This window comes from Podarcis filfolensis (genome assembly GCF_964270895.1).
Source record: "Podarcis filfolensis genome assembly, chromosome: 13".
Classification (NCBI taxonomy): Eukaryota; Metazoa; Chordata; class Lepidosauria; order Squamata; family Lacertidae; genus Podarcis; species Podarcis filfolensis.
The window spans coordinates 34,194,581-34,222,249 of record NC_139615.1 but is presented as its reverse complement, the minus strand read 5'-3'; the positions used below and the strand labels follow the sequence as shown (position 1 = coordinate 34,222,249).

The window sequence follows — 27,669 nt, the reverse complement described above, 5'->3', positions numbered from 1 at the left end:
GCAAAAAATGTGTGTTTTTGAAAAAATAACTCCCACTCCCACTGCACCCCCCTTCCTAGCCAATGCAGGAACACTCTCCCCTCGAGCAATTTCCAGAAACCAGAAGCACTGTGTCTCCAATTTTGCAGTAGGAGCACAGCCTTTATGGCTAGTAGCTTTCAACAGCCCTTTCCTCCATAAACCTGCCTAATCCAGAGACGTAGCTAGGTGAGGCGGGGGGCACTGGCCATCATACCGCGGGGCCTGCAGCGTGCCAGAGCCACGCGACTCTCCTGAGACCCCAGGAGACCCCAGGCACCCGAGTGGCTAGCTACGCCGCTGTCTGTAACAAGTCTCTTAACTACTATCTGCAACCTTTGCAAATTATGGCCTCCCAAGATTCCTTAGGGACGCAGGTGGCGCTGTGGGTTAAACCACAGAGCCTAGGACTTGCCAATCAGAAGGTCGGCGGTTCGAATCCACGCGACGGGGTGAGCTCCCGTTGCTTGGTCCCTGCTCTTGCCAACCTAGCAGTTCGAAAGCACTCAAAGTGCAAGTAGATAAATAGGTACCGCTCCGGCGGGAAGGTAAACGACGTTTCCATGCCAGAAGCGGCTTAGTCATGCTGGCCACAGGAGCCAGAAGCTGTACGCCGGCTCCCTCGGCCAATAAAGCAAGATGAGCGCCACAACCCCAGAGTCGGCCACGACTGGACCTAATGGTCAGGGGTCCCTTTACCTTTAGGATTCTTTGGGAGAAGCCAGTGTGGTATAAAATATGGTATGGATGCAACCTAGATCTCAGGGATCTCCAGATCAAAGAATCTCAGGTAGCAGTGGATGTGAAAACCCCCTTTTCGCTTGAGACTCTGGAGAGTTTCTGCCAACAAAGGTAGACAATGCTGGCATAAGGAAGCTTTGTTTGCTCCAGCTGCACCATCAGCCTTTATTATTGAACATACAAACAGAGAAAACCTGGGACAGATTATTTTCTCCTGAGAAAGGGTGGCTCAGCAGAGGGATCCTTGCTCATGGTGTGAAGAACTCATCCCACTTTCATCCCCGGAAAAACAGGTCCTGCAGGTTGTTGCTTTGTCTCCAAAACCTGCCAAACCTGTTTGTCCAGAAGGGAGGTTGGGAGAAAATAAATATGCGCCCCAAAAGAAGCGAAGACTCCCTGAAACCACCTCGAGCTCTCTTTTAAAAGAAATATATATATATATATATATATATATATATATATATATATATATATATATATATATATTGTCCACCATGGACTTCCCCTTAGCAAGTGGATTTAGGCGACAAGGCTTAATTTTAAAAAACAACATTATATTCATACTAAGTTCTCTCTCTTTCTCTTTCTCTTAAAGTATGGGGGGGGGACTAAATTTGCCCCATTGCTGTGAAAAATATTGGAAACCATAATTTACAGAAAGTCACAGACTTTAAATGCATGGTGTGTATGAAAACTGTAGCATAAATGCATCACAGTGGCTGAACCCCACAGACTTGTTCAAGGCCTAAAACTAAACCTCTTTGGTTCTGATGAAGTTTCAGAGAAGAGTATAGGCTCATATTTGGTGCACCTGGGAAGACAATTTATTTGTATAATAAGTTTATAACCCAGCATTTTTGAGAGGCGGAGGAACCCTTTCCAAAGAAGCTCACAAGAATGTAAAGCAAAACTCAACTGATCATTAAAACGTTTTTAAAAAGTGGGTAAAACAGGTAATGAATAATTAATAATAATAATAATAATAATAATAATAATAGGAACCACACTTTACGACCAGCACATGCAACACAAAAATAAAACACTGAACAGAACAAAATGAGTTTTTGAAGCCTGTTCAGATACAAGCCGATACAGACAATATCCTAGTTAATTTTTGGTTGAACTTCACGCTACACAGTGTCTAAGTGTGCAAGCTGAGGGTGCTTGTGGTGTCCAAAGTATAGAGGAACTTTTTGCACAGCCAGAGGAGCAGAACAATCTAAGATCCTTGTTTCCACAAGTGCCTCACACTGAGGCAAGAGTCCTGACTTCTGCTGTTACTCTTTCATTCCACTGCGGAACCAGAATTTGTTGCAGAATACCAACTCCTCCCCTGCCCGAAAGCCAAAAATTCCATGGGCTAATCTATTCTAATTTTAATCTGTTTTAGCATGTTAACTTTTGTACGTTTTAAAGCGCTGTTGTGATTTTTTTCCCTTGATTTCATTGCTTTTATCTTTTCGTAAACTGCTTTGAGGTTTCTACAAGCAAGCGGTGTGTCAATTTTATGACATAATACGAGTCCTCTTAACCTCAGGATCGTGGGTTTGAGCCCCATGTTGGGCGAAAACATTCCTGCATTGCAGGGGGCTGGACTAAATGACCCTTATGGCCCCTTCCAGCTCTTATGATTCTGTGAAATACACATATAGCACCTTTATCTGCCAAGCAGCCAATTGGGGGAGCTATTCAGTTTGGAATATTCCATGTGCTCCAGCCCACAGCTCCTCGGAAAGAGACCAAAACAAGCTGCTGCCTTTTTTCCTATTCACGTTTGGTTTACCTGCTAATTCTGATATCGCACAGAGGAAGAACCCCGTTTTATAACACTTCACAGCCCTACAACACAATTCCCTGCCCTCACCCACCCCACAAGTTCTCAGCGTGCAGATTTGGCAGGTTCTTACTTGACTCTCTCCTTCTCTGCCTAAATAAAAATAAATCTTTTTAATGCCTCTGGCTCTGGGCTCACCCCTGACATCTGTCTGTCTCGAGCAATCTCCTTAAGCTGCTCAACCACCTGTGAGGAAGGGCTTCTGGGTGAGTGGAACAAACTTTCGACGGTGCCAATTCCCCTAAAATCCCCCAAACCGTGGGCAAAACACAGGGGGTGAGACTCCAGCGCAAGTCACGTGGAAACAGACATCACCGGACCGTTCCTTTGGATTTGGCACACCAAAAGGGGAGTTCACAAGATTTACCAGTTGAATATACATGGTTGTTGTCATCCTAGCAGGGATTCCGTGTTTCTTAAATACTGGGGGCGCAGCCAGAAATTCAACAGGTGAAGCATTTCTAGCCACAGGGGGACACCTTGTACTTCATTTCCACTCAACCCCATTCCCACAATCCTCCTGTATGTTCCTGAGCTTTCTCCATTAGTGTCTTGCCTAAGGAAGAGCGCAACACCTTCCGGGCAGAGAACACCTCACTCTGCTCGGCACCTGCCACAGTCACTCACACCTGCGCAATAAAATGTCACCACTGGCGCAAAGTGTTGCTGCCCAGGATTCCAGCCTCTCCCTTCCCTTCCCTTCCCTCGCTCCCTCACTTTCCACCACCTCCCTGAAACTGTCCGTCAGCATTCCACAGCCACTGAGCATGCTCAGTGAGCGCTCGGCTGCTATTGGGTCCCACGCTACGCAATGCACCCTCCCCTAAATGCATTTCTTGTACTTCCGCAAACCTCTCAAGCCTGCTGTCACCTCTTTCTTGTCCGTAGGCTGCGCAGTTTTGGCTACGAAAGGAATGACACACACAGCCATAAGCTCAGAAATGGAGGGAATGGGAAACGACGGTAACATTTCAATCCAATTTCAATTATCAGAAAAATTATTGCATTTTCTACTAGAACGTCAAAGTGCAAGTAGATAAATAGGTACCACTCCGGCGGGAAGGTAAACGACGTTTCCGTGTGCTGCTCTGGTTCGCCAGAAGCGGCTTAGTCATGCCGGCCACATGACCCAGAAGCTGTATGCCAGCTCCCTCGGCTAATAAAGCGAGATGAGCGCCACAACCCCAGAGTCGGTCACGACTGGACCTAATGGTCAGGGGTACCTTTACCTTTACCTTACTACTGTTACTACATAGCTACTAAAGAGAGACTGGACTATCACAACTAGTGTGATGTAGTCAATGCCAGATTTACGGATAAGCTAAATAAGCTATAGCTTAGGGCCCCACTCTCTTGAGGGGCCCAGAAAATTTAAAGGGAAAAAAACCTGGATGTACATTTCTCAAATATAAGATTAAAAAAAAAATAAAACCTACATACAGCAACAATGTTTTGTGTTGTGTAGGCTCCTGTGATGTAAGTAATGGGCCCCGCCTGGTAGCCTGCTCCCTAAAATATCACTGGTTTGCTCATTTCTATATACAATGGTACCTTGTTTCTCAAACTTGGGCTTCTTAATTGTATTTCACTATTAATATATTTCTTTTTAATTGTATTTCAGTTCAACAATTACTTTGATAAAATACATATTTTGTTATGTGCCAATGGCTTGAGAAACCTATTAGGTCCATAAATTACCATATAGCATATATTCTACACAAAAAACAGCGACAATTTGTTGTTGACGAAGGACAGCTGGACATATAAAGGGCCCCATTGCCTTCAGTAGCTTAGGGCCTCATCAAACCTAAATCTGGCCCTGGATGTAGTTGTTAAGAGCAGGAGTTGTGGGGGTATCTTACTTCTCTACGATCTCTAATTCTTGTTTTCTTTCTGTTAATTCTATCCAGTGCTATTTTTCTAGAAAAAGAGGTGCCAGAACTCACCATGAACGCCTCCCTTGTTCTCTTATAATGGCAATGGCATCCATCTGAGGGGTGCTGGAACTGAGTTCTGGTGAGTTCTGGTTGAAAAAAATGCCCTGGTTCTGTTTATATTTATGCTCTGCTTTTTGAGGTTCCCCATCTTGGATTAATGAAGATGCAGGAAGGTGATGGGTGGAAAGTGAAGGGCCCTCCCTGAGGGGCAGGGCAGAGAGGATCTTCCAGGGGGAGAGGCTAGGGAAAGTGGGAGGGGGGAAGCTCCCAAGCGAGAGCTGGGAGATTTCAGTCTTCTGTGCATGGAATAAGGGTTAAGATATAATTGTGATAGAGGGCCTTGCATTCCTTTCCTTTCCTCTTTATTTTCTTCCTTTTCTTTGGAAAAAGGAGATAAGCTGTCTGTAGACAAACGCCAGCTCCCTTAGCCTGAAAGCAAGATGAGCTCCGCAACCTCATAGCCGCCTTTGACTGGACTTGACCGTCCAGGGGTCTTTTACCTTTACCTTCTTTTTTTTAAACACAAGTATTAAAGTCCTCTTTCTCACCAGGCCACCCTACATGTAAGGTAAAGGGACCCCTGACCATTAGGTCCAGTCGTGACCGACTCTGGGGTTGCAGCGCTCATCTCGCTTTATTGGCCGAGGGAGCCGGCGCACAGCTTCCGGGTCATGTGGCCAGCATGACTAAGCTGCTTCTGGCGAACCAGAGCAGCGCACGGAAATGCCGTTTACCTTCCGGCCAGAGCGGTACCTATTTATCTACTTGCACTTTGACGTGCTTTCGAACTGCTAGGTTGGCAGGAGCAGGGACCGAGCAACAGGAGCTCACCCCGTCGCAGGGATTCGAACCGCCGACCTTCTGATCAGCAAGTCCTAGGCTCTGTGGTTTAACCCACAGCGCCACCCGTGTCCCTTAACCTACATGTAGATCACACCTAAAACTCCTAGAAACCTGGGGGTGGGGGAAGTTATGTTACAGATAAATGAACCAAAGGACATTTGCAACATCTCACCTGGGTTTGGGTCAAGCCCAGCTGTGCTGCTAGCTCGGCTCGCTCGGGTAATGCCAGATACTGGGTTTGCTGGAAGCGCTGGTTGAGGGCCTGGAGCTGGAGACTCGAGTAGATTGTGCGCGGCTTGCGGATCTTCTTGCCTTTGCCGTTGATGCGGATTTCGCCGTTCTCAATGATGGTCGATTTCTCAAGGTCTTCGAAAGCAAACAGAAAGGTGAAAGGGAAAAGGAAGTAAGTAACTGGACCCAATTCCAGCGACTGTTAACATATAACCAGACAAGGATTTATCCAGGATTTGGATAAATGCATGCAACCACCAGGATGCGGGGTGTGGTGGGATCCTGTTAAATCTGTGCTTACATCTTTATAAAAACAAAGTCCAAATATCATTACATTTGTCCATGGCAAGTCTACGTTTGTGCACAACTTGTTCATTTGTAGCAAGCTTATCCTTATTCTCCATCCAATCATTAAAGAGAGATACATTTTTATTTTTCCAGTTCATAAATACCGTATTAGATTAAGGTCTGGTTAACTACCATAACAAGCCCCTACCCCCTTTTTTAATGTACACAACATCTTTTTTCTGCTTTGGTTTCTGCATGGGTACGATTTCTTGTTTCTTCTTCTTCTTTTTCGTGTCTTATCTTACTCTGTGCACTGGTAATTTTGTACTTTTTAAATTTTTCAATAAAGAATTAAAAAAAAAAAGAAATCTGTGTTTGTATCATTTTCTTCAACCCTTGCTTCAAATGGCACCAGGAAAGGGTCCCCCCCCCCACCCAGTGAGGATTGTACGATCATAAGATTGCAAGATGTGTATACAATCATGAAGGGCATATCTAGAAACGGGTGCTTTGTGGTAGCTACTCCATCTGTTGTTGTTGTTGTTTTGCTCATTTGCATTTGATGCTGAAAACACTGCTATTCACACAAACTGAATTTTCAAACCAGCCAATTCGTGCATTTTTAATTTTATGTATGTATGTATGTATGTGCTTGAAATCTGGTGAATGCATCAGCACAGGAGCTGGAATCGATTTCCAAGAGGGTCGTATAGGAATCTTAATCTACCTCAGAGCCCCTGATGCCCTCAAAGACCTTGATAATGCCATCAAGCAGGATTTTGGGGCGGACACCCAGGGCTCCAGACAGCAGAATGACCAGGAGAGCCAGTTTTGAAGTGAACAAAGATATACCCACTAACTTCTAAAGAGAGTCTCTGCCCCCCCCCCAAATAGCATTGTTTGTTTGTTTTTGTTTTTGGTGGGTTTTTCGGGTTTTCAAAAGTTTACAAACATACAAATACCAGACACATAACTCACAAATAATCCAAAACAGCTATGAATTTGTCCCCTCCCCTCCTTTTGTGGTTTTTTTCTTTAGTTTTAGATTTTTTATACTGCATTTTCCACATAACTCCCTCTTTAAGTTATTCTTTTCTTACTCTTAATCATTTTTTTATTAAACTGCTGGTTTTAGGTTAACCCTGCTGATGCCATAACTTTTCAAATATTCCACAAATTTCCCCCACTCTTTAGTAATTCTTTCCCCGTCTTGGTTTCTTATTGCACCTGTTAATTTTGCCATTTCGGCATAGTCAATTAATTTGATCGGCCACTCTTCCTTGGTTGGAATAATGTCTTCTTTCCACCTCTGGGCAAATTCCATTCTAGCTGCAGTTGTAGCATACATAAACAATTTCTTAAGATCCTTTGGAATCCCTGTATCTACTCCCTCATGGAGTCTGGCGTCTAAAATTACCTAGCTACACCACTGCAGTTAGGTGAAGAAAGCACTCTGCACATGCACAAAAGCACTGTGTTCACATGTCAACCCGCAGGTGCAAAAACAAATCTGAAAATGCCCACTGTTCCAATTAGTCACAGTTCAGTTCCTAATTCCTAAATGGAGAGGTGACACAAAAATCTCAATTTTTATGGTGGGTGGGCAGGTTGTGGTGACTGCATGTGGCTCTCTGTGTACACTCAGGAACCCACTAGTACTAACTCCTAGGGGCTGAGATATTAATTCACAAATCTGTAGGGTAAGTCCTGGTTCAGAGTTGAGCCTCAACCACTAGCCCAGATCCCAGATCCCAGCAGAGCATTATGAATCCAGATCCCCGGTTGTGATGTCACGTGATTGACAGGGAGACAGCCCTGCCCATCTGCCAGATTTAGCCACACCCTAGCACTTGGCCCCCACTCCTCCACTAAGGCAGGATTTACACCATGCAAACGTTTACAGACCCTCCAAGTGTCCCTGTTTTCCAGGGATGCTTCTGATTTAAAGACGACATCCTGGTTTCTGATGTCCTACTTTTCTGAAGGATGTCCCTATTTTAATTGGAGAAATGTTGGAGGGTATGGTAGGATGTCTGTATTTTCCATTGGAGAAATGTTGGAGGGTATGGAGTTATCTGACTCCCAAGCTGTCTGAAGGCAATCCTGTACAGGGAAGGGTTTTTTTTGTTAATGTTTTATTATATTTTTATATATGTTGGAAGCTGCCAGTATAAAGAGCAAGGTTATCATTATGGAATGGGATGTCCCTATTTTCATCGGAGAAATGTTGGAGGGTATGTGTTTGGTATGGGCTAAGGGCAGGGTCAGATTTAGGTTTGATGAGGTCCTAGGCTGCTGAAGGTAATGGGGCCCTTTATATGTCCAGCTGTTCTTTGTCAACAACAAATTGTCGCTGTTTTTGGGTGGGGTTGGTTGAATATATGCTATATGGTAATTTATGGACCCTAATAGGTATCTAAAGCCATTTGCACATGCAGAACGTAGGCACCCTATATATAGAAATGAGCAAACCAGTGATATTTTACGGAGCAGGCTTGCAGGCGGGGCCCATTACTTACATCATAGGAGCCTACAAAATACAAAACACTGTTGCTGTATGTAGGTTTTATTTGATTTGTTTTTTATCTTATATTTTGGAAATGTACAGCCAGGCTTTTTTTTTTCCCCTCTAAATTTTTTGGGGGCCCCAAGAGAGTGGGGCCATAAGCTATAGCTTGTTTAGCTTATATGTAAATCCGGCACTGGCTAAGGGGGCAGGAAAATAGCTACAGACATTTTTTAATACCCCAAAATGACCATGTGGATCAACTGAGTGTCAGGGACCAGATATTCTTGCACATCCCTTACTGACTACCTCCCTTGGAAAGTGTAGCTGTCATCTGTCTTTTGAAGGCTCCTTCAAACACGCAAGTCATCACTTGGTAGTACATTAAGCAGTGGGCAAGGATATCTGAACAGGGCTGAGATTCCGGTAACACAAACATACAAAGGCAGTCAGGCATACAGAGCATGGCTGCCTCCTCACTATACATATAAAGCCCTGCTATGTCATCGCTTCTAGCAGCTATGGAGAATCTTGAAAACTGTATAATTTTCACAGTGCCACAATGCTTCTTCCCAGTGATCTTTGTGATTCAGGGGAAAGCAGGCCAGTCGTCTGTGTGCCACTGGATTCCCATTGCAGTGAACAACAATATTGTAGAGGAAATAATCAGGGCTTGCATGTTATCACAGAACCGCCAAGTTAGGATTGATATGTTTCAAAAAGTGAAAATCCGGAAACAAAAGTTTTTTAAAAAAAAAAAACATTTTTGAGCTATTTTGAGCCAAAAACTACTTTTTCGACACTGGTTACAATACGTCTGGATTTCCCCGGACATTCCAGCGATCCCCACCCAGACACTGCAATCGATGGCCAAATCCCCACTACGTCTGGGAAATTCCGGACGTAAAGCAACCTTACTCCAAGTGTCCCTATCTTCCAGGGACAGTCCCAGATTTACAGAAGCTGTCCTGGTTTCTGATTGGATCCCGGAATGTCCCGCTTTTCCTTAGGGCGTCCCTATTTTCATCGGAGAAATATGGCATCAACGTTGAGTGAGTTTTCTGCACTCCCACAGAACTACATGTCCCAAGACCCCTTGAGAGACCCTCAACTATTAACCTGCTCTAAGGTGTCAATGTGGTAATATATGGACTTTCAATGTGCTTCTTAAAAAGGTGCCCAAATCTGCTTAAGGGACTCGGAACATTTAAACACTGTGCAAGGATTTAAGCCCTGCCGAAACGCAAGTCTAATGGGCAGCTGAGAGAAGAGAGGGGGCGACAGAAGGGCACCGCCATTAACATTTTACGGCAAAATAAATCTCCTTGCATAAAGGTGTTTCTGAACTGTTTCCTATCAACAGATAGGAAGAGAAATCGTGGTAGAAAGCGTTGAAGGAATGAACTAACAGAGCAATCTAACCCTGACCTGAAATCAGGGCTAGATTTAGGTTTGATGAGGCCCTAAGCTACTGAAGGCAATGGGGCCCTTTATATGTCCAGCTGTCTTTTGTCAAGAACAATTTGTTACTGGTTTTTTTGTGTTGAATATATGCTATATGGTAATTTATGGACCTAATAGGTATCTCAAGCCATTTGTACATAACAAAATATGTATTTTATCATAAAATACCTATTTTATGTAGGCACCCTATATAAAGAAATGAGCAAACCAGTGATGTTTTAGGGAGCAGGCGAGCAGGCGGGGCCCATTACTTACATCATAAGAGCCTATACAAAGCAAAACACTGTTGCTGTATGTAGGTTTTATTTTATTTGTTTTTTATTGTATATTTTGGAAATGCACATCCAGTTGTGTTTTTTTTCCTTTAATTTTTTTGGGGGCTCCCAAGAAAGTGGGGCCCTAAGCTATAGCTTGTTTAGCTTATACTATGTAACCTCTGGTTACATACGCTTCAGGTTACATACGCTTCAGGTTACAGACTCCGCTAACCCAGAAATAGTGCTTCAGGTTAAGAACTTTGCTTCAGGATGAGAACAGAAATCGTGCTCCGGCGGTATGGCAGCAGCAGGAGGCCCCATTAGCTAAAGTGGTGCTTCAGGTTAAGAACAGTTTCAGGTTAAGAACGGACCTCCAGAACAAATTAAGTACTTAAGCCGAAGTACCACTGTACGTAAATCCGGCACTGCCTGAAATGTTGGATGTGGTTGAAGTGTCTCCCTGCCCAGCCCTGATGATGGGAGTTTACCACTGACTGTGGAGGAGCCCTGCCAGCAAGGAGGAACCCAGGCTGCCTGACCAATGGTAGTTGGGCAGAAGCTACTGCTAGGAGCCATTGGTAGCCATCAGAGCCTCCAGAACGGAGCATTTTGGAGGCTGCAGCCCCAGAGCAGGAACAGGATCCAGCCCACACCAGCACCTTCAGCTCTTCGGCTGAAACCGAGCAGAGTCCCCACAGAAGGCAATTTTCCAGGGAAGCTTTGGCAACCTGTAGGTACCTCTCCCTTGCCTGGCAATTCCGGTGTGGTTAAAAGGGTTTCGCTCAGAGCGAGGGCAGGAAAGGTCGCCATGAATTGGCTTTGTGATGTCAGCACATGGCCGGATCTGGTTGGCTACATGATAGCGCTGGCCAGATCTGATTGGCTACATGATAGTCCTGTGACATCCTCACAGTGGCTAAGTCTCAATCACATGACCAGGAAAAAGGAGCCCCAGTTTAGGCAACAACTAGAAGGAATGATATGTTGAAACAGCTGCCAATCAGCCAGCGAACAACAGCAGAGGAGATGAGCATAGGGGAGTTTGGGGGACATTTTGCATGCATATACAAAGCTCCACGATCAAAATGTGTCCATTTGATGCAACTCTGTGAAATTCAAGTCTGTGCCACAAAATTATATATATTATAATAAAACCATCTCTGAAGGAAATAAAATCATTATAACACTAAAGGGCTCAGTGCCATGTTACATTAAATTCAAAGTGTTCAATGTCATCAGCGTTAAGAGTAAGGATAATACATTTTTTTTATGAGCAATATTTTATTTTAATGATAAGCAATTTTCATTGGGGTTTTTTTAATGCATAGAGGGTGCATTAAAGGACTGGGGGGAGGAGGAAGGGTAATTTAACCCTTCCCTCCCTAGTCACAGCCCCATGAAAATCACCCACCCTGCACAGCAATTGCACTTAGACAAAAAGCCTCCATTTATGCCAAACTTTCAACTTTAGAAATTCACATTTTCCATATCTCTCTCCTTTTTTTTACAGCAGTCTCATGGAGAACAGGCAATTAAAAAAAAAATCATTTACCAAGTACAAAACCTAAGGATTGTAACGCGTGGTTGATCAGCATCATTTTTCCTCCTCTGTGCTTTGGAGTTGCAAAGTCTATTCTGTTTTAACAAATCTGGTCTTTTTTCTAAATGGGAACAGAAAATCTAGCACACATTCTCAGTTCTTTCCAACCCGACATACTCTGCATAAAAATTCCAGACTTGATTGTATTATGCAAAAAAAATTCCTCATTATATTCCTTGTTTTTAAAAATTTGCTCCTTCCCCCCCCCCAAGGAGGACAGAGTAATTGAGGAGAAGAAAGCAGAGTCCAAAAAATGCAAACAATTTCAGGAAAGAGCCGCTGTCCAATCAGAGGCCTTGTTTTCCCTCATCTTGGCTTGAAACTGTGTCAGGGGAAAGAGGCGAGGGGAGAGGTCCCTGAGCAGTGCGGCTTTTAATTCTCACCGGGGTGAATTTTAATTAAGAAGCTCAATTGATGTGCAAAGCAAAAGACAAGCTGTTAGGCTTAACGAAGAACACTCCCTAGGCGCCTCAATAAACCACATCCATGTGCTACTGTCGAAGCCACAATAGAGAAGACAAACACTTGCAGAAGACAGAAGTTTTGGCAAGTCAGAGAAAGATTCAGGGCAGGGGAATCACACAAAAAACAGCCGCTCCCTTTAACTATCAAGATGTGCATATACACAGTTCTTTACCTACCATATTTTTTGCTCTATAAGACTCACTTTTTCCCTCCTAAAAAGTAAGGGGAAATGTGTGTGCGTCTTATGTAGCGAATGCAGGCTGCGCAGCTATCACAGAAGCCAGAACAGCAAGAGGGATTGCTGCTTTCACTGCGCAGCGATCCCTCTTGCTGTTCTGGCTTCTGAGATTCAGAATATTTTTTTTCTTGTTTTCCTCCTCCAAAAACTAGGTGCGTCTTGTGGTCTGGTGCGTTTTATAGAGCGAAAAATACGGTATATGCTGCTTAGATGCCAAAGTGGCTTTACACATATACTCACAGTGATTTTTTTTCTTTAAAAAACAAAAAGTTTAGGGGGTACTCTCATTTTCCTGCTCATATAGAAATACTGCCCCTCACTGAGGCCAAACTTAGATTCACAAAATGTTTAGGGGTATGCGCACAAAGACACACATTCTCTCTGTGTGTTCCTGCACATACACCATACATTTAAAACACATTGCCCTGTCCCAAAGAATTCTGAGAATTGTAGTTCAAGCCTCACCAAACTACAGTTCCCAGCACCCTTAACAAATTCTACAGTTCCCAGAATTCTTTGGTGGCCGTGCTTTAAATGTATGGTGTGCAGATGGTTTTTGAAACAATAAAGTCACATGTCTTTATTGTGTTTTTCAACTAGCAAACAAACAAAATGATGAAATAACACCCTGTAAGAAAGTAGCTGCTGCTTTGGGGGGGGGGGGAGTTGACTCTCTGCTTTTAAAATTTTTGCAAGTGCATTGCACAGAGGGGGTTGAGATGTCTTGTTGCCTAAGAACTGCTGTCATGGCACAAAGATGTTTGTGTTGCGCCAGAGGCGCAATACTGCCTCGATCACAAGCCTGGGGTGCATTGCCAGAAACAAGGGGGATAGCCTAGGAGAGAGAAGTGGAATGGGACAAAATTCTGCAGAATTCGTGTTTACCATCGTTTACTGAAGAGCATCTACCTGCTATATTGCAAGGGATCTTGGGACCCATTGCTATTTTCTCTCCAACTGCCGACTTCAGTGTGGATCCCATAGGATCCCATTTGGGGCACATAATTCCCCTGTTTGTTTGTTTGTTTGTTTGTTTGTTTGTTTGCTTGCTTGCTTGCTTGTTTGTTTGTTTAATTTAAAATCATAATACAGTGGTACCTCAGGTTAAGAGCCTAATTCGCTCTGGAGGTCTGTTCTTAACCTGAGGTACCACTTTAGCTAATGGGGCCTCCCGCTGCCGCCGTGCCACCGCTGCACGATTTATGTTCTCATCCTGAAGCAAACTTCTTAACCCGAGGTACTATTTCTGGGTTAGCGGAGTCTGTAACCTGAAGCGTCTGTAACCTGAGGTACCACTGTAGTGTCTTCTCACCTCCACACACACACACACACACAAACTTCCCCCCCATCTCTTTTCAATTTTATTCTGTCTATTTAGGCAGGAGAGCTTCTCCCCCCTTCCACCCCAGCCACATTTAATGCTTTAAAAATCAAATGTTGGAGGTTTAACTTCTCATCACAATGCTCCCCACTTCATTCTCCCAAAACATCTTTGTGAGACACCAAGTTAGAAGTTAAGCCCTGCTGTCTTCCCTCCCACGTTAAGAGTGCATTGCACTGCAGTGACACAGACCTCTGCTCAGAAACAAGTCTCATTGAGTTCCATGGGGCTTCCTCCCTAGTTAGCGGGTACAAAAAACGATAGCCTAAGTCTGGGATCCTAAATCCAAAACGCAGACAGGAGTTAAGTCCTACTGAAATCCCCATACTCATGCCTAAGGAAATGTACACAGAATTGGGCTGGAAAACTGCCGTGGTTGCTAGTTAGACCATAAGATTTGGCACCTGTTATTTTTAGAAGCCACCAAGACACATAAATGTTGATGGTAAGGTAAAGGTAAAGGTACCCCTGCCCGTACGGGCCAGTCGTGACCGACTCTAGGGTTGCGCGCTCATCTCGCTCAAGAGGCCGGGAGCGGGCGCCATCCGAAGACACTTCCGGGTCACGTGGCCAGCGTGACAAAGCTGCATCTGGCGAGCCAGCACCAGCACAGCGCACGGAAACACCGTTTACCTTCCCGCCGGAGCGGTACCTATTTATCTACTTGCACTTAGGGGTGCTTTTGAACTGCTAGGTGGGCAGGAGCAGGGACCGAACGACGGGAGCTCACCCCGCCGCGGGGATTCGAACCACCGACCTTATGATCAGCAAGCCCTAGGCACTGAGGTTTTACCCACAGCGCCACCCGCGTCCCTTAATGTTGATGGTAAAAGCATATAAATAATACTGTTGGCAAATAATAATAATAATAATAATAATAATAATAATAATAATAATAATAATACTGTTGGCTTCTGATGTTATGCAAAACATAGCCAAATGTTTGCCAAGAAATCTTTCCTATCTTGGTAAGAGATCCATGTTAGTTGATCTTAAGAGGACACGATCCATTTCATTAGCATGAATGATGCAGAGATAGAGTTAGCAGAAAGAATATTAAAATCCACCAGGCAAAGAATTTAGTTTCATAAGATAAAACTCAAATCCACACCCAAATGCATATTATTTCTGGTTCCTATCTTGCTTTCACCACCATCATCCCAATAGCGTATCCAAATAAATGTGCCTAGGGTTACAATCTTACATACATCTACTTGGAAGTAAGTCCCCTCAAGTTCAATGGAGCTTACTCTCAGGTAAGTGGGTGCCTGAGAGTAGCAACTATTCCCTGCCACCTCCCCTGTTTGCTCTAATAATATTGCCCTTCCCTGTAGGGCCACTGCAAGGATTTCTAGGTCTGTAATTACTCTTAACACTAAGCAATATTATGTACACGCATTATGATTTTATTTGCAGCCTGATTACCATCTGAATTTCTGTATGACAAACTATACAGATGAGGATCAAACCAACACTACTTAATAATACCCAGTAATAACTTTTAAGAAATCTTCCACTGGATCACATTTCACAGCATATCCTTGCCAATTAACAGAACCACTCCACTAGAGTAACATAGCTAGAGCTCATCCTTTCTCATAATCTTGGTTTCCTAGAACATAAATTCATAACAAGAGCTTGGACATTTTAATCCTTTGGGATTTCTATCTTTATGAGTTCATCTTGGTCACCTTAGACTCCGCATTCTTCCGGGGTGTGTTACTTTCCTTTATTTTTTTTACAAAGCAAGAGCTCTCTGTCAGAGCAACACGGTAAGGCAGAAATGCAAGTGGTGTAGCTTCAGCCCATCACCGCAGCTTCCGGCTCAGAGAAGCTTCACCTGTTGAATTGGGCAGATAAATAAGTCCCTGTGGTTGTGTTATATTTTCATATCTTGGCAGGCCAAGAGGGGGACTGGACAGGATATTTGATCCAAGACAGGTGTGAGAATCTTCTAAAATGAGGAAGGGGAAGCATTCCCTGCCCCCGCCCCCCAGAAACAGTGTGGGATCCGATCCTATGCATCCTTACCTGACTTTATGAAAGGGGCGGTCTCTGTCGCTTTTGCAGTAATCAAACTTGGAATGAATTCACCTGATCCACATTCCTCTCTAAAAGGATTTACAGAAACCTGAAGCAGCAACTATCAGTTGCGTCAGATGCCTTCGAAAAACACAGGTTTCCGTTTCTCCTGGGCCATAAAATTGAATCCCATTTTTATTTTTCGAAATACCCCAAATTCTGATTTTATATGCTCTTATAAGCATATGTTGTATCGGTTTTTTATTATTTTTTAAAAAACCTCAATAATTGTGTTCATTTTTAATGCTGTACAGCACTTTGAGCTTCTTTATAAAATATTAGTATTAAAACACACACACACACATGCATTAAATAAATAAATGATTCAAACACCGCACTGACTTGGAAAAAACAACAATAATGGCAACTGGGGGCGGTGGGACTAGGGCAACTTACAGAAAGTAAGAAGAAGCAGACCTGCCTTTCAAGTCTAAGGCTGCAAATTTATGCACACTTACTCAGCAGCAACTTCCACTGAACTCAATGGGGCTTGTTCCTGAGTATTCATGTACAGGCTTGCATTATAAAGCTGCAAAATCCTATGCATGCTTGTCTGGGCTAATTTCTGACTAAAGGCAGAGCCACACTGCACAACTGCCATTACTTGGGAGTAAGGCCCATTGACTTCCAAAGAAATAAGCTTAAAATGGAAAATCTGCAATCCTAGCAGAATTCCAAGGTAGGGATTATTTAGAAAGGATCAGAGCCCCCCCAGACTTGAAGCATGGGAAGTCCCCCCCAAAAAAAAATATAATTTGGCAGAATATTTGGACGATATGATTTGTATTTGTATAATTTGGAATACTGAATGTGATTGGATTGGATTGTTAAAATGGAAAATTTAATAAAAAAATATTTAATAATTAAAAAAAGAGGAATTATTTAGAAAGGGTCTGAAAATTAAACTGCCAATAATATCATCGCGCCCTTGTACAAATCTAAGGTGAGACTCAATTTGATAGGCCACGGACGGTTCTGGCTGCCTCATCTCAGGAAGGATATCGCAGAGCTGGAAAGGGTTCAGAAAAACACAACCAAAATTATCTAGGGGATAAAGAAAACTCCACTATGAGGAGCAGCAACAAAACTGCTAGCACAAGTGCAAAGCTAAGCATTAGATGACCAAAGGATTTATTCCAGTTCTACAGCTGGAATTGGGCAGGGTATAAACAATGAGATTCTTGTTATTATTATTAATACAATTCTAAGATTCTAGGTTTTTTGCTTTCTTTTTTAGTTTTTTGGAGGGAACCCTAGAGTAAAGGGCACATGATGGAAGTGTGTAACATTTTGTGCATGGAATGGGGGAGGTAGATAATAAGGAGCAGTTTTCCCTCCTCTTGTAAGATTAGAACCCAAGGCCACCCCAGTCAGCAAAGGGGAATAAATTTAACAGCACGTGGTTTAAAGCACGAAATCCGCTCCTATAAGATGGTGCAGTGATGTTCACCAGCTTAGATGGCTTTCAAAAGGAGAGGATTAGACAAATTAACGGAAGTTAAGTCTTTCCATGGCTACTAGACATTATGGCTATGTTCTATGTCTGCTATCAGAGGCAGTATGCTGGGGACTAGAGAGGGCAGTGGTGCAGGTTGTTCTGTTTGTGTGGGCATCCCATAAGCACATGGTTGGCCACTCTGAGACCAGGAAGCTAGATTAGAAGGGGGTTTCGGCCTGAGCTTGTTTCATAGAATCATAGAGTTGGAAGGGACCCAATGGTCATCTAGTCCAACCCCCAGCAATGCAGGAATCTCAACTAAAGCATCCATGACAGACGGCCACCCAAGCTCTGCTTGAAAACCTCCAAGGAAGGTTTTCCTCAAGAGCAAGCTGCTCTGGACTTCTTGAACCGGATAGGGATCATGACGAAAGGCTTACAACCCTATCCACACTTAAAGGTAAAGGTACCCCAGACCATTAGGTCCAGTCGCGGACGGCTCTGGGGTTGCGGCGCTCATCTCGCTTTACTGGCCGAGGGAGCCAGCATACAGCTTCCGGGTCATGTGGCCAGCATGACTAAGCCGCTTCTGGCGAACCAGAGCAGCGCACGGAAACGCCGTTTACCTTCCCGCCGGAGCGGTACCTATTTATCTACTTGCACTTTGATGTGCTTTCGAACTGCTAGGTTGGCAGGAGCAGGGACCGAGCAACGGGAGCTCACCTCGTCACGGGGATTTGAACTGCCAACCTTCTGATCGGCAAGCCCTAGGCTCTGTGGTTTAACCCATAGCACCACCCACGTCCACACTTAAAAGGTAAAGGGACCCCTGACCATAAGGTCCAGTTGCGGACAACTCTGGGGTTGAGGCGCTCCTCTCGCTTTACTGGCCAAAGGAGCCAGCATACAGCTTCCGGGTCATGTGGCCAGCATGACTAAGCCGCTTCTGGCAAACCAGAGCAGCGCATGGAAATGCCATTTACCTTCCCACCACAGTGGTACCTATTTATCTACTTGCACTGGTGTGCTTTCGAACTGCTAGGTTGGCAGGAGCTGGGACAGAGCACCGGGAGCTCACCCGTCATGGGGATTCGAACCGCCGACCTTCTGATCGGCAAGCACAAGAGGCTCAGTGGTTTAGACCACAGCACCACTGCGTCCACACTTACGCAGGAGTAAATCCCGTCGTGGGCGGTCAGATTTACTCCTGAGTAAAGGATGCAGTGATTTCTCAGGACTGTCAATCCCGGGAGACCTTCGTTCCCGGTAAACAAGCGTCGGTTCTGGCTGTCAATCCCGGAGTCGCAACAGATCTCAAAGTAAACAAGCCGCAGTCACTTCGGGAGCGGGAGCTTCGCAGGTGAAGAAAGTTATTTGTTCCAGGGCCCATAATTGCATGGAGTGCAGGGTGTTCGGTTACCTGGGCCCGCCCACGTGGTCCTCCCCACCCCTCTTCTTCCCCTAAGGAAATTTATAAGAATTTTTTTTAGGGCTGTACTTTGTTGATCTCAGTTAAAACACACGCACACAGTTTCACCAAAAAGATCCTCTGTTCAGTTTTTTTTCCTTTTCTGTTGATACCAACACAACCGGTTAATGTTATCAAATAAACGCGATCGGCCTTGCTTGGTTAAACCAAAATACCTGGATTCAAATGGATTAATAATAATAATATCAACACAATTTGCGGAGGTGGGGACTCCGAATTCCACTAATTTAACTGCAGGCTGCAGTTTAACTGGCGAATATTGGGCACGAGCCTTTATTAAATATAATTCGCTTATCTCTTTTTTTTTTGCCAGCTTATTCTGCAACCGACCACGTGCTTACGTGGGAGCAAATCCCCTTGAACTCAATGGGGCTTACTTCTGAGTAGACTACTCCTGTCCGCTCCGGAAACGGTCTCCAGAAGGAAATGACAAAGCGATCTAATCCGAAATCGCAGGGCTTGTCTACTGAGAATGAAGCCCCATTTGTTTTCTATGGGATTTACTCCCGAGTAAAAGCGCGCGGGGCGCGCAAACTGCGCTCTCACTCCCGTTGGACTCAATGGGAGTTATTTGCGCGTAAACGCGCTTAGGAGCGCGCTTCTTATCTGCTTGAAATCGAGCAGTGCAAAACAGCGGGGGAGTTCTCCTGCGCAAACCCCGCCAAAGTGAAAAGTAAGCTCTCTTTCCCCTCCTTAAAAAAAAACAAAATACACAATTCTTGTGGTTTTATAAACCGGTTGAAGACGCCGCTTGTCTTTGATAGACAAGGAGAGACCTAAATAATGACCGCCTACACGCAATCCACGAAGTACGAGATGTCAGCTAGTCAGAATGATTAAAGTGGCGAGCCCTTAAGGAATAATTTAAGTTGAAAAGAAAAATCAAGGCGCCTGACCCTGTGTCTACGTTTAAAAAAAAAACCAGTTTAATAAATATAAACACGAAGAAAAAGAAAATGGAACACCTCCCCTCCAGTCAGTCTAAGAAAAGCCTTAATATTTCTGCATCAATTAGAGCACGCGTAAAACTGGATTCAGACCAAGGCTGCAATGCTGTATTTAAGCACACATTTACCTGGGAGTAAGTCTCATGGAGTCAAATGGGGCTTGCTTCAGAGTATACAATGGCTGGGGTTTGAGGAGTTGCCATGGAAATCAGTTGGAACTAAGCCGTGACTTGAGCCATTTAAATTGTTAAGGCTGTAATTCAAGGGGACCAGTTCGGTCTGGATCCAACCGAGGATTTTATTTTAGTTTATCGACTGCCAGATTTTGCTTGGATGGCTGTGTTCTATTATGCTGAAGGATCTGCTGGGTGGGGGACGTGGATTGGCTGCGTGTGTAAGGAGTAGATACACCAGGATCAAGGCCCTCAGAAACTTAAACGGGGGAAGGGGGAGATTTGAATGTGTGCGTGAATATATAATAGATATAATTTCTAATACATAATTACTATATTTTATTGTTATTGTTGTTATTATTATTGTGCTATATAATGGAAATTTTACCTAAAATCCTGACGTTTCCCACAACGTTTATGACCAGAAGTGTCTCTGATCGCGAATGGTAAAAGCCAGTTATGGACTCCTTTGAGTAGAAAAATCACAAGCGATCGACGTAAACACCGACCTTGCACGCGCACAATTGATTTTAAGAGACCGTCAAGGTGACGTCTCGGGGCACAAATCCGCCGGTGGTTCTCCTGCAAATCAACCTCGCGCTCTTGCGCAGGAGAACTTCCGGCCGGAGCCTACAAGGCAGGTGCCTCCCACCCCAGGCGAAGTTGACCGCTTCCCTGCTGTCTCTAACACTGGGGTTGGTAAAAAAAAAAGGGGGGGTGTCACACCCGACTATCCGCTTCTTAAACTCTTGATTCTCTAAAGCAAGAAATCTCGTCTGCCAGTATTGAAACACAGGTGCCGAAGTCTTGATTTTAAAGACTTTGGAGACCGCCTTTCACTACACAAAAAACAAGGCGGTTGACAAAATAAAACCAATACCGTAATAAAACCAGATATCTGAAGTTTAGCAGAGCCAGGGCGATGAATTATTCCCTGAGAGAACATGTAAGTTTTTTTGGGGGGGGTGTTGTTTGTTTGTTTCGCTAGTTGGGACTAACACACCTGCAACCACAAGTCTTGTTAATACATTATTATTGTATATTATTATTAATATACAACAACTCTAAAGAGAGATGACTGAGTGGGACCACTGGCTCACCTAGCTCAGTATTAAATATAATGGCTGGCAGGGTGATTTCAGCATGAAGATTCTCTCGGTCCTGCGTAGAGATTAATATTTATTATTATTATTATTATTATTATTATTATTATTATTATTATTAAATTAATTAAGCATTTATTCTAAGAGATTGTCGTGCACTTGGATTCTGTCAAGCCGTCTTGAAATTGAAGGGGGGTTCCGATGCGTTTGGAAGAAAGATCTCAGGGCCTTATTCATTCATTTTCTAATTTAAAAAAGGGAAGGGGGCGAGGAGAAAGTCTGGAAACGAAAGCGCCCTTCAAGAAACTTAACACATCCAGAGCGGTCGCTCGGATGATTCATGGAAATAACGATCCGTCGAAAGCGCAAACCTGCAGCAACGATTTGACTGCATGAAATCATCTTCATTTCACCATGTCAGGTTTTAAATCGAGATTTTAATTAGCCAGGTTTGAGGACGCTGAGGAATTGGAGCGCGGCTTAAATGGAACCCTTGAAATTAACCACATAAGAGCACTTTTCTCCTTAAGGAAGAGCTTTCTTTGCCAGCCGGGAGGAACCACAAGACGAGCCCAAGAAACCGAACAGAAACGAAGCTACGAAATTAACCTGATATTTAACACCGCCTAAACTGCAGGCCTTCGGGGGGAGGGAATGCGCAGCGGGTGGAAACGGCGGGGCTTTCGGGTTCACGCCAAAACGCGCGCGCACAAAGCCAGATCGCTGGTTTTAAAAACAACAGGTGAGCGATTTCTTCTTTCTTAAAAGCGCTCTTTGGCTCGGATCGCCGCTGGTCCACTAAAATGATCTACAGGGCGATCCCGCGCGCGCTTCCTCGGAAGGAAACCCTCGTGCACGCGCAACGAGGGTTTTGTTTTTAAGCCTTCTGCTCCTCACGGCTCCTTTCCGAAGGAAAAATAAAACGGAGAGGTTATTAAATGGTTTAAATAAATTACTTGGGACGCACAGGCCGAAATTATTCCATGCGGTGTCCCTATTCTCCGCAAACGTTCCTGGGCATGCTGGGATGAAGCCAAGCGGACTCCTGGCCTCGCCTTTTACTTATTCCAGGGACCGGTGTGTTTTCTGTCAAGCTCTTCCGCAGTTGGCGTAAGATCATGCTTTTATAATAATAATAATTTAAAAAACCCGATTCAGTTCGGGTTGTCTTGCCTTTCCATGCCCCAAAACTCATTGCACTGGCGGATTCGATTTTAATGCTGATTTTAAACGCCCTCACCTGCTGAAGCTTAAATATAAAAACATCAAAAGGGCCGCTATGTTGCCTATTTTCTTCTTCAAAGCCAGAAAACCAGGACTTGCCAGGGTTCCGCGCTAACGTTGTGTGTGGGTTTTTGGTGGTTTTGTTTTTTACATTTCCGACACAGCGCAATTTATGGCACTACTTTCAATTAATTTTATTATTATATAATTGAAAGTCTTAATACCACATTTATTATTGTATTTGTTTTGAAAGGGATTTTGCAGCCGCCTCTTCCCCCATACCACAAGCCTGTAATAAAAGAATCAGCCTCCCTTGCGGGGGGGGGGGGAATCATTGGCGTCAACGTTTATTGGTTTTAAGGGATCTTGGTGAGTGGCGTTTTAACGCATTTGTTTGTAGGCCGCCTTGGGAAGCTTCGGGCTGAAAGGCGAATCATTAAAATAACAACGACAAGGGAATTACCGTACTTCTAGGATTTCTTTTTGAAGCCAGGGTTCCCCGGCTCATACCACATGCTACACGGCAGCAAGTCCCACTGCATTCAATCCAACTAAATGCACACAGGATTGCAGCTTTAAAACAATCCTATGTACAGGTCACTTGGATTCTCCCAAGCGTTGCGCTACTGGTCTGCAACCCTATTCCTGCGCAATCCGCCGAACTCAGTGGATTTACTTCCGAGTAGACGCGCATAGGGTTGCATAGTTCCTCTTCTACAAGCGCGCACCCCTTTAAACGGAAGCGATTTGTGGAAAATTGCGCGCTCCGACGCAGTGCTCCCAAACCATTTTTAAACATTTTTTTTATTAATGATTTCCTTGGGTTACAAAAGTACGTACATTGTCTCTGTTTTCAGATCATAAAGTCCTTTCTACAGATCAGTTGTATTGGATGTGAGATATTAATAATTCTCAGTATCCCAACAGAATTGATTTGACAGCCTTAACGCTGCCGTGCAACACACTTTACCTAGGAGTAACCCTGTTAAAGTCCATGGGGTTTACTCCTGAGAAGCACAAGAAGGTCCGACCTGCTATTCAATCAGATTCGCAGGGCAAGGCGGATTGTAGACGTGCGCGCCCATTGTAGTCCGCCTTGCTCTGCAAACGTGATTACACTCGGTGTAAAAAACAATTCTAATAAATCGATCATGTTGTTTCGCTAGACTGACGCGCCACCCTAATCCCATTTACCTAGGAGTAAACGGCACGACAAAGGAACCACTTCTCCTCCAATTTGAGAACTAATTTCCCTCTTGCCTAAAAAGCTCTGTGTTATTCGAAAGCCGCCACAACCTCCTGTTTCTAACCAACAGCAACTGGTGCCATCAAAAGCCAGGACCGTTTGACACCTCTTAGCTGACCGCGCTTCGTCAAGAAATCTGTTCCTAGGATTTCAGCGGGGCTTTCTCGCCAGGAAGCACGTTTAGGATCGCGCGCAATCAGGACGCAACCAGGCGGCCTAAGTCTTACTGATCTCAATGGGCGTGGGGAAGCTCGCGACCTACCCAACATAGTGCTTTGGGGCCAAGTCCCACTGGACTCAAGAGGCGCTTACTTCCGAGTAAAGGGGCCCAGCAGCGAGCTGGGAAGCGCCGACGGATAAGGCGACCCTTTCTGTCTTGAGGCAGCGTTCTGGGTAACTCTGGGGTGGCTGCAACAAAAAGAAAACCGAGGCCACGTGTTTTGTGTGTTTGCGCGTGGGGTGGGACGGAATCTTATGAACGGTCTTTCTCCGCTAGCCGCGCCAGCTAGGAAGATCCCTCTTAATTTTGGGGTCTTGGATTGCATGATTAAGCGATATGGAAGCGGGTTGCCCCTGTGGCAAGTAGTAATCATCGCCTCCTCGAATTGTAGCGCCGCGGCGCGTTCCAAAGCTCATTAATTAAGCCGTCGGTGCGTGCGATCTACGACGGCCTAATAAATCGAAATTGCTCTTCAGCCAAACAGAGAGGGCAGCGCTTGCAAATGGATTTCCGTGGTGCTGCAATTCTGCCTCAAATTACCATAAAGACATCTTCTATCTCCCTTGCTGATCTTGACAGGTGCCAATTAAAAAGAGTGTTTGGGGGGGTGAGGGCTGGGGATTCAAATATATAAACAAGACACGCTGCGAGGAAACGAATTATTGGCTATAATTCAGGGCTTCTTTTGAAGAAGCGGCGCGCGGGGGGGGGGCGGGTTGAGAGCTGCCTGGACTCCTCGTTTCAAGAGAGCAGCCTATTGTTCTTCCGGGATGATGGAGAAGCACTCTGTGCATGCTCAGACGCACTGTTATTGCCTGGGCAGTCAAGGGGGTAGTAACTCAACTCCTCCCCATCTCCAGCTATTAAGATGAGAAGCATTGCTTTGTCTGTAAATTTAATAGCATACATATTCATTGAATATAAACAATACATATCCCTTGCTTGGACAGTGGAAAACGCAGACCGAGAGAGCCAAGCGCGGGAGCCCATCCGTTTCACAGCCGTGTTTTCTACCACTCGGGTCCTAGAGCTGTATTGGAAATGGCAATATATTACAAACATTCTGCTAGGGCGACTGGAGATGTAAGAATTGGTGCAATCGAAAAATCCCAAGTTCACACACACACTTAATAATCAAGAAACGAGTCAAGTCTAACTTGGATTTCCCCCCATGTTTAGCATTATGGATCCAGTTTCACAAAAAAGTTGAACAGAACACCCATGGAAGGGGGCTAATTTTATGGGTTAATTTCAGTCCAGACTATCTAGCTGAAAATGGCTCAGCATCTCCTGTTTCTAAAGCATCCTTTTTTTCAAAATAAAAATAAATCAGTCCTGTAGCTGATTCAAGAATATTCTTATGCATCTTTTTAAATCTTATGCATAAGACATCATTTTACCACTGCACTCCAATTCATTAACATAGGAAATGGGGGAGGAGGACTGGGTTTGGAATGTCCTCTGTCTAAATCACATTTAAATAAAAAATTAAAAGTATAAAAGTTAGCATTTCCATTTCAGATTTAGAACAAAAAATCTAAACAACAGACAATGTTTTCAGTTACAGCGTTCATATGTTTCCCATTTATGAACCACCGGATGACTTTTAAATGGCTTTTTAGAAAAAGAAAAAAGAAAGATCAATTGCTTCTTTTAAATCCAATAATAATTTTTCAAAATGCAGCAGGCCCTAAAACAAACAAAACATCTACAAATCATCCTTTGCAGTTCAGTGTCTCAGGAATGAATCCATCTAACATTCTTTTTTCTTAGATTTGGGAGCTCAGTTTAAAGCCAAATTGGTTGGGGACAGCATGCAACAGAGAAGCCCCTTTGCAATGCAAAACATGCCAGAGAAATATTAATATATTTGCATGCCCTCTTTGGAAGAAACCAAGTCAAGCAGTTTCCTATTAAAGGATTCCGCAGAGTTTGCCTCGTCGTCTGAGAAAGCATCTGGGTTTTGTCAAAATTATTTAAAATGCTACCCAGAACGGATAGGGACTCATTCCAATGATATCCCTTGATAGTATGTCAGAAGGAGGGGGGAGGAATGAGGAAGAAAATTGCCCATCAAATGTGTCAAGAAGGAGCTGTGAATGGAAGAGATATAGGTAAAGGTAAAGGGACCCCTGACCATTAGGTCCAGCCGTGGCCGACTCTGGGTTTGCGGCGCTCATCTTGCTTTATTGGCCGAGAGAGCCGGCGTTTGTCCGCAGACAGCTTCCGGGTCATGTGGCCAGCATGACTAAGCCGCTTCTGGCGAACCAGAGCAGCACACGGAAATGCTGTTTACCTTCCTGCTGGAGTGGTACCTATTTATCTACTTGCACTTTGTGCTTTTGAACTGCTAGGTTGGCAGGAGCAGGGACCGAACAACGGGAGCTCACCCCGTCACGGGGATTCAAACCGCCGACCTTCTGATCGGCAAGTCTGTGGTTTAACCCACAGCGCCACCCGCGTCCCTTGAAGAGATATACCCCCCCCCCAAAAAAAAAATACAAAAGAAAAGTTTTCCTAAAGTACTGGGGATGGAATATATCTCTCCCTGCACGGTGGGGCCACAGACTGTACCCCATTTCTGACATAAAGTAAGTGTGTGTGTAGCATCCTGTCTTGGAGCTGAGGAAGTGTCTTGGATCAAAAGGCACTCTGCCCATGTGCAAAGGGTGGAACAAACTGAAAACAGCCAGGGCTCAGCCCCAGAACATCAGTCTAAGGGCTGCCATGAGGCTTGCTGGGTGGCTGAACCTCCCTCATCCTCCTGTGGCAAGTTATTTACACAGCACCATCCAGGTACATGGCAGTTTTACAGAGCAATACAATCAAGAGGCAACAAGGCCTTGCCTGCAGGCGCTTTCAATCTGAACAGAGCAGGAAACAGGAGAGGACTGAAGAGAAGAGGGTTAACAAAGGGTGATTGTGAACAACTGCAGTTAGGAGAGCTCCAGCCTCAAGACGAAGACTAAAGGGGTTGCCAAAAGCCTGCACACCACACATCTAAACCCCTCCTCTCCTCTTTTGCCTATGTACCTTTTCTGTGGCACTTGTGACCCTTCTGACCATTTCCCAGACAGGGAGACTGAGGCAGAAAGACCAGGGCTTACCCACACCAAGCTATGGGTTAAAGGAGAGCTGCAACAGCATCTTGGGCCTGAAAGGACACTGGGGATAGGGGAATCAATCTCTCCAAAATTTCCCTCCCCACCTCCAACAGTCCTGAGACATGGATGTTGCTGCACAAATACTCAAGTGTATAAGAATAATAGAATTGTAGAGTTGGAAGGGAGCCAACGGGGTCGTCTCCCCAAACCTCCTGCAATTAGGCAGCTTCAAATACATTTGAAGACGACCGTAATGATTTTAAAAACCAAGAAACAACAACCAAGAAACCAAATACTGTACTATCCTATTTATAAAGGGTGTCAGAAGCAGAGGAACTTATCTCCAGTGACTCCAAGACCCCAGTTATGTTCAGATAACTGCAAAGTTTGTTGCCCCAAGAGGAACGTCCATAGAGATTTAGTCATGTCAGCCTACGCCTGGTGATGTTTTTGGTGCCTGTCAGCTGGGTTGCCCCGCGGGGCAAATGCTCTAGTAGCCCCTCCCATGAGCCTCTCTGCAGCTAGTGGCCAGGGGGAGAGGTTTATTCCAAGTAAAGTGTCTGTATGCAGTCTTGGTGGACGGGAAAGAGACCTGCAAACTGCAAAGAATGTGCAAGGAGCTGTACACCACAGTCCTTGTACAGTCCCCGCAGCCAGCGGGCTTCTGATTTGCATTTTGGTCTGCACCTAAGAACACAACTGAATTTGTGAAGCTGCCAACTGCTTCTCTACGGCTGTAGGCCGGTGGGTTGCATCTAACCAAGTCCATTGAAATTAGTGGCTCTCAGTTACCTATGCCCAACAGATGTACCCTGAATACAGCTGACATTGGATGGAAAC

General features: G+C 44.6%; 1 protein-coding gene across 1 annotated transcript in view; it reads right to left on the bottom strand.

The window, feature by feature from the left end:
- The window catches only part of DLX4 (distal-less homeobox 4), a 34,211-nt gene that overhangs the window by 4,696 nt on the left and 1,846 nt on the right, over positions 1–27,669 (bottom strand). Inside the window, exon 2 of the mRNA XM_083583533.1 lies at positions 5,546–5,739. Within this exon, the coding sequence (XP_083439659.1) occupies positions 5,546–5,739 (194 nt within the window). The remainder of the gene's footprint in view (positions 1–5,545; positions 5,740–27,669) is intronic.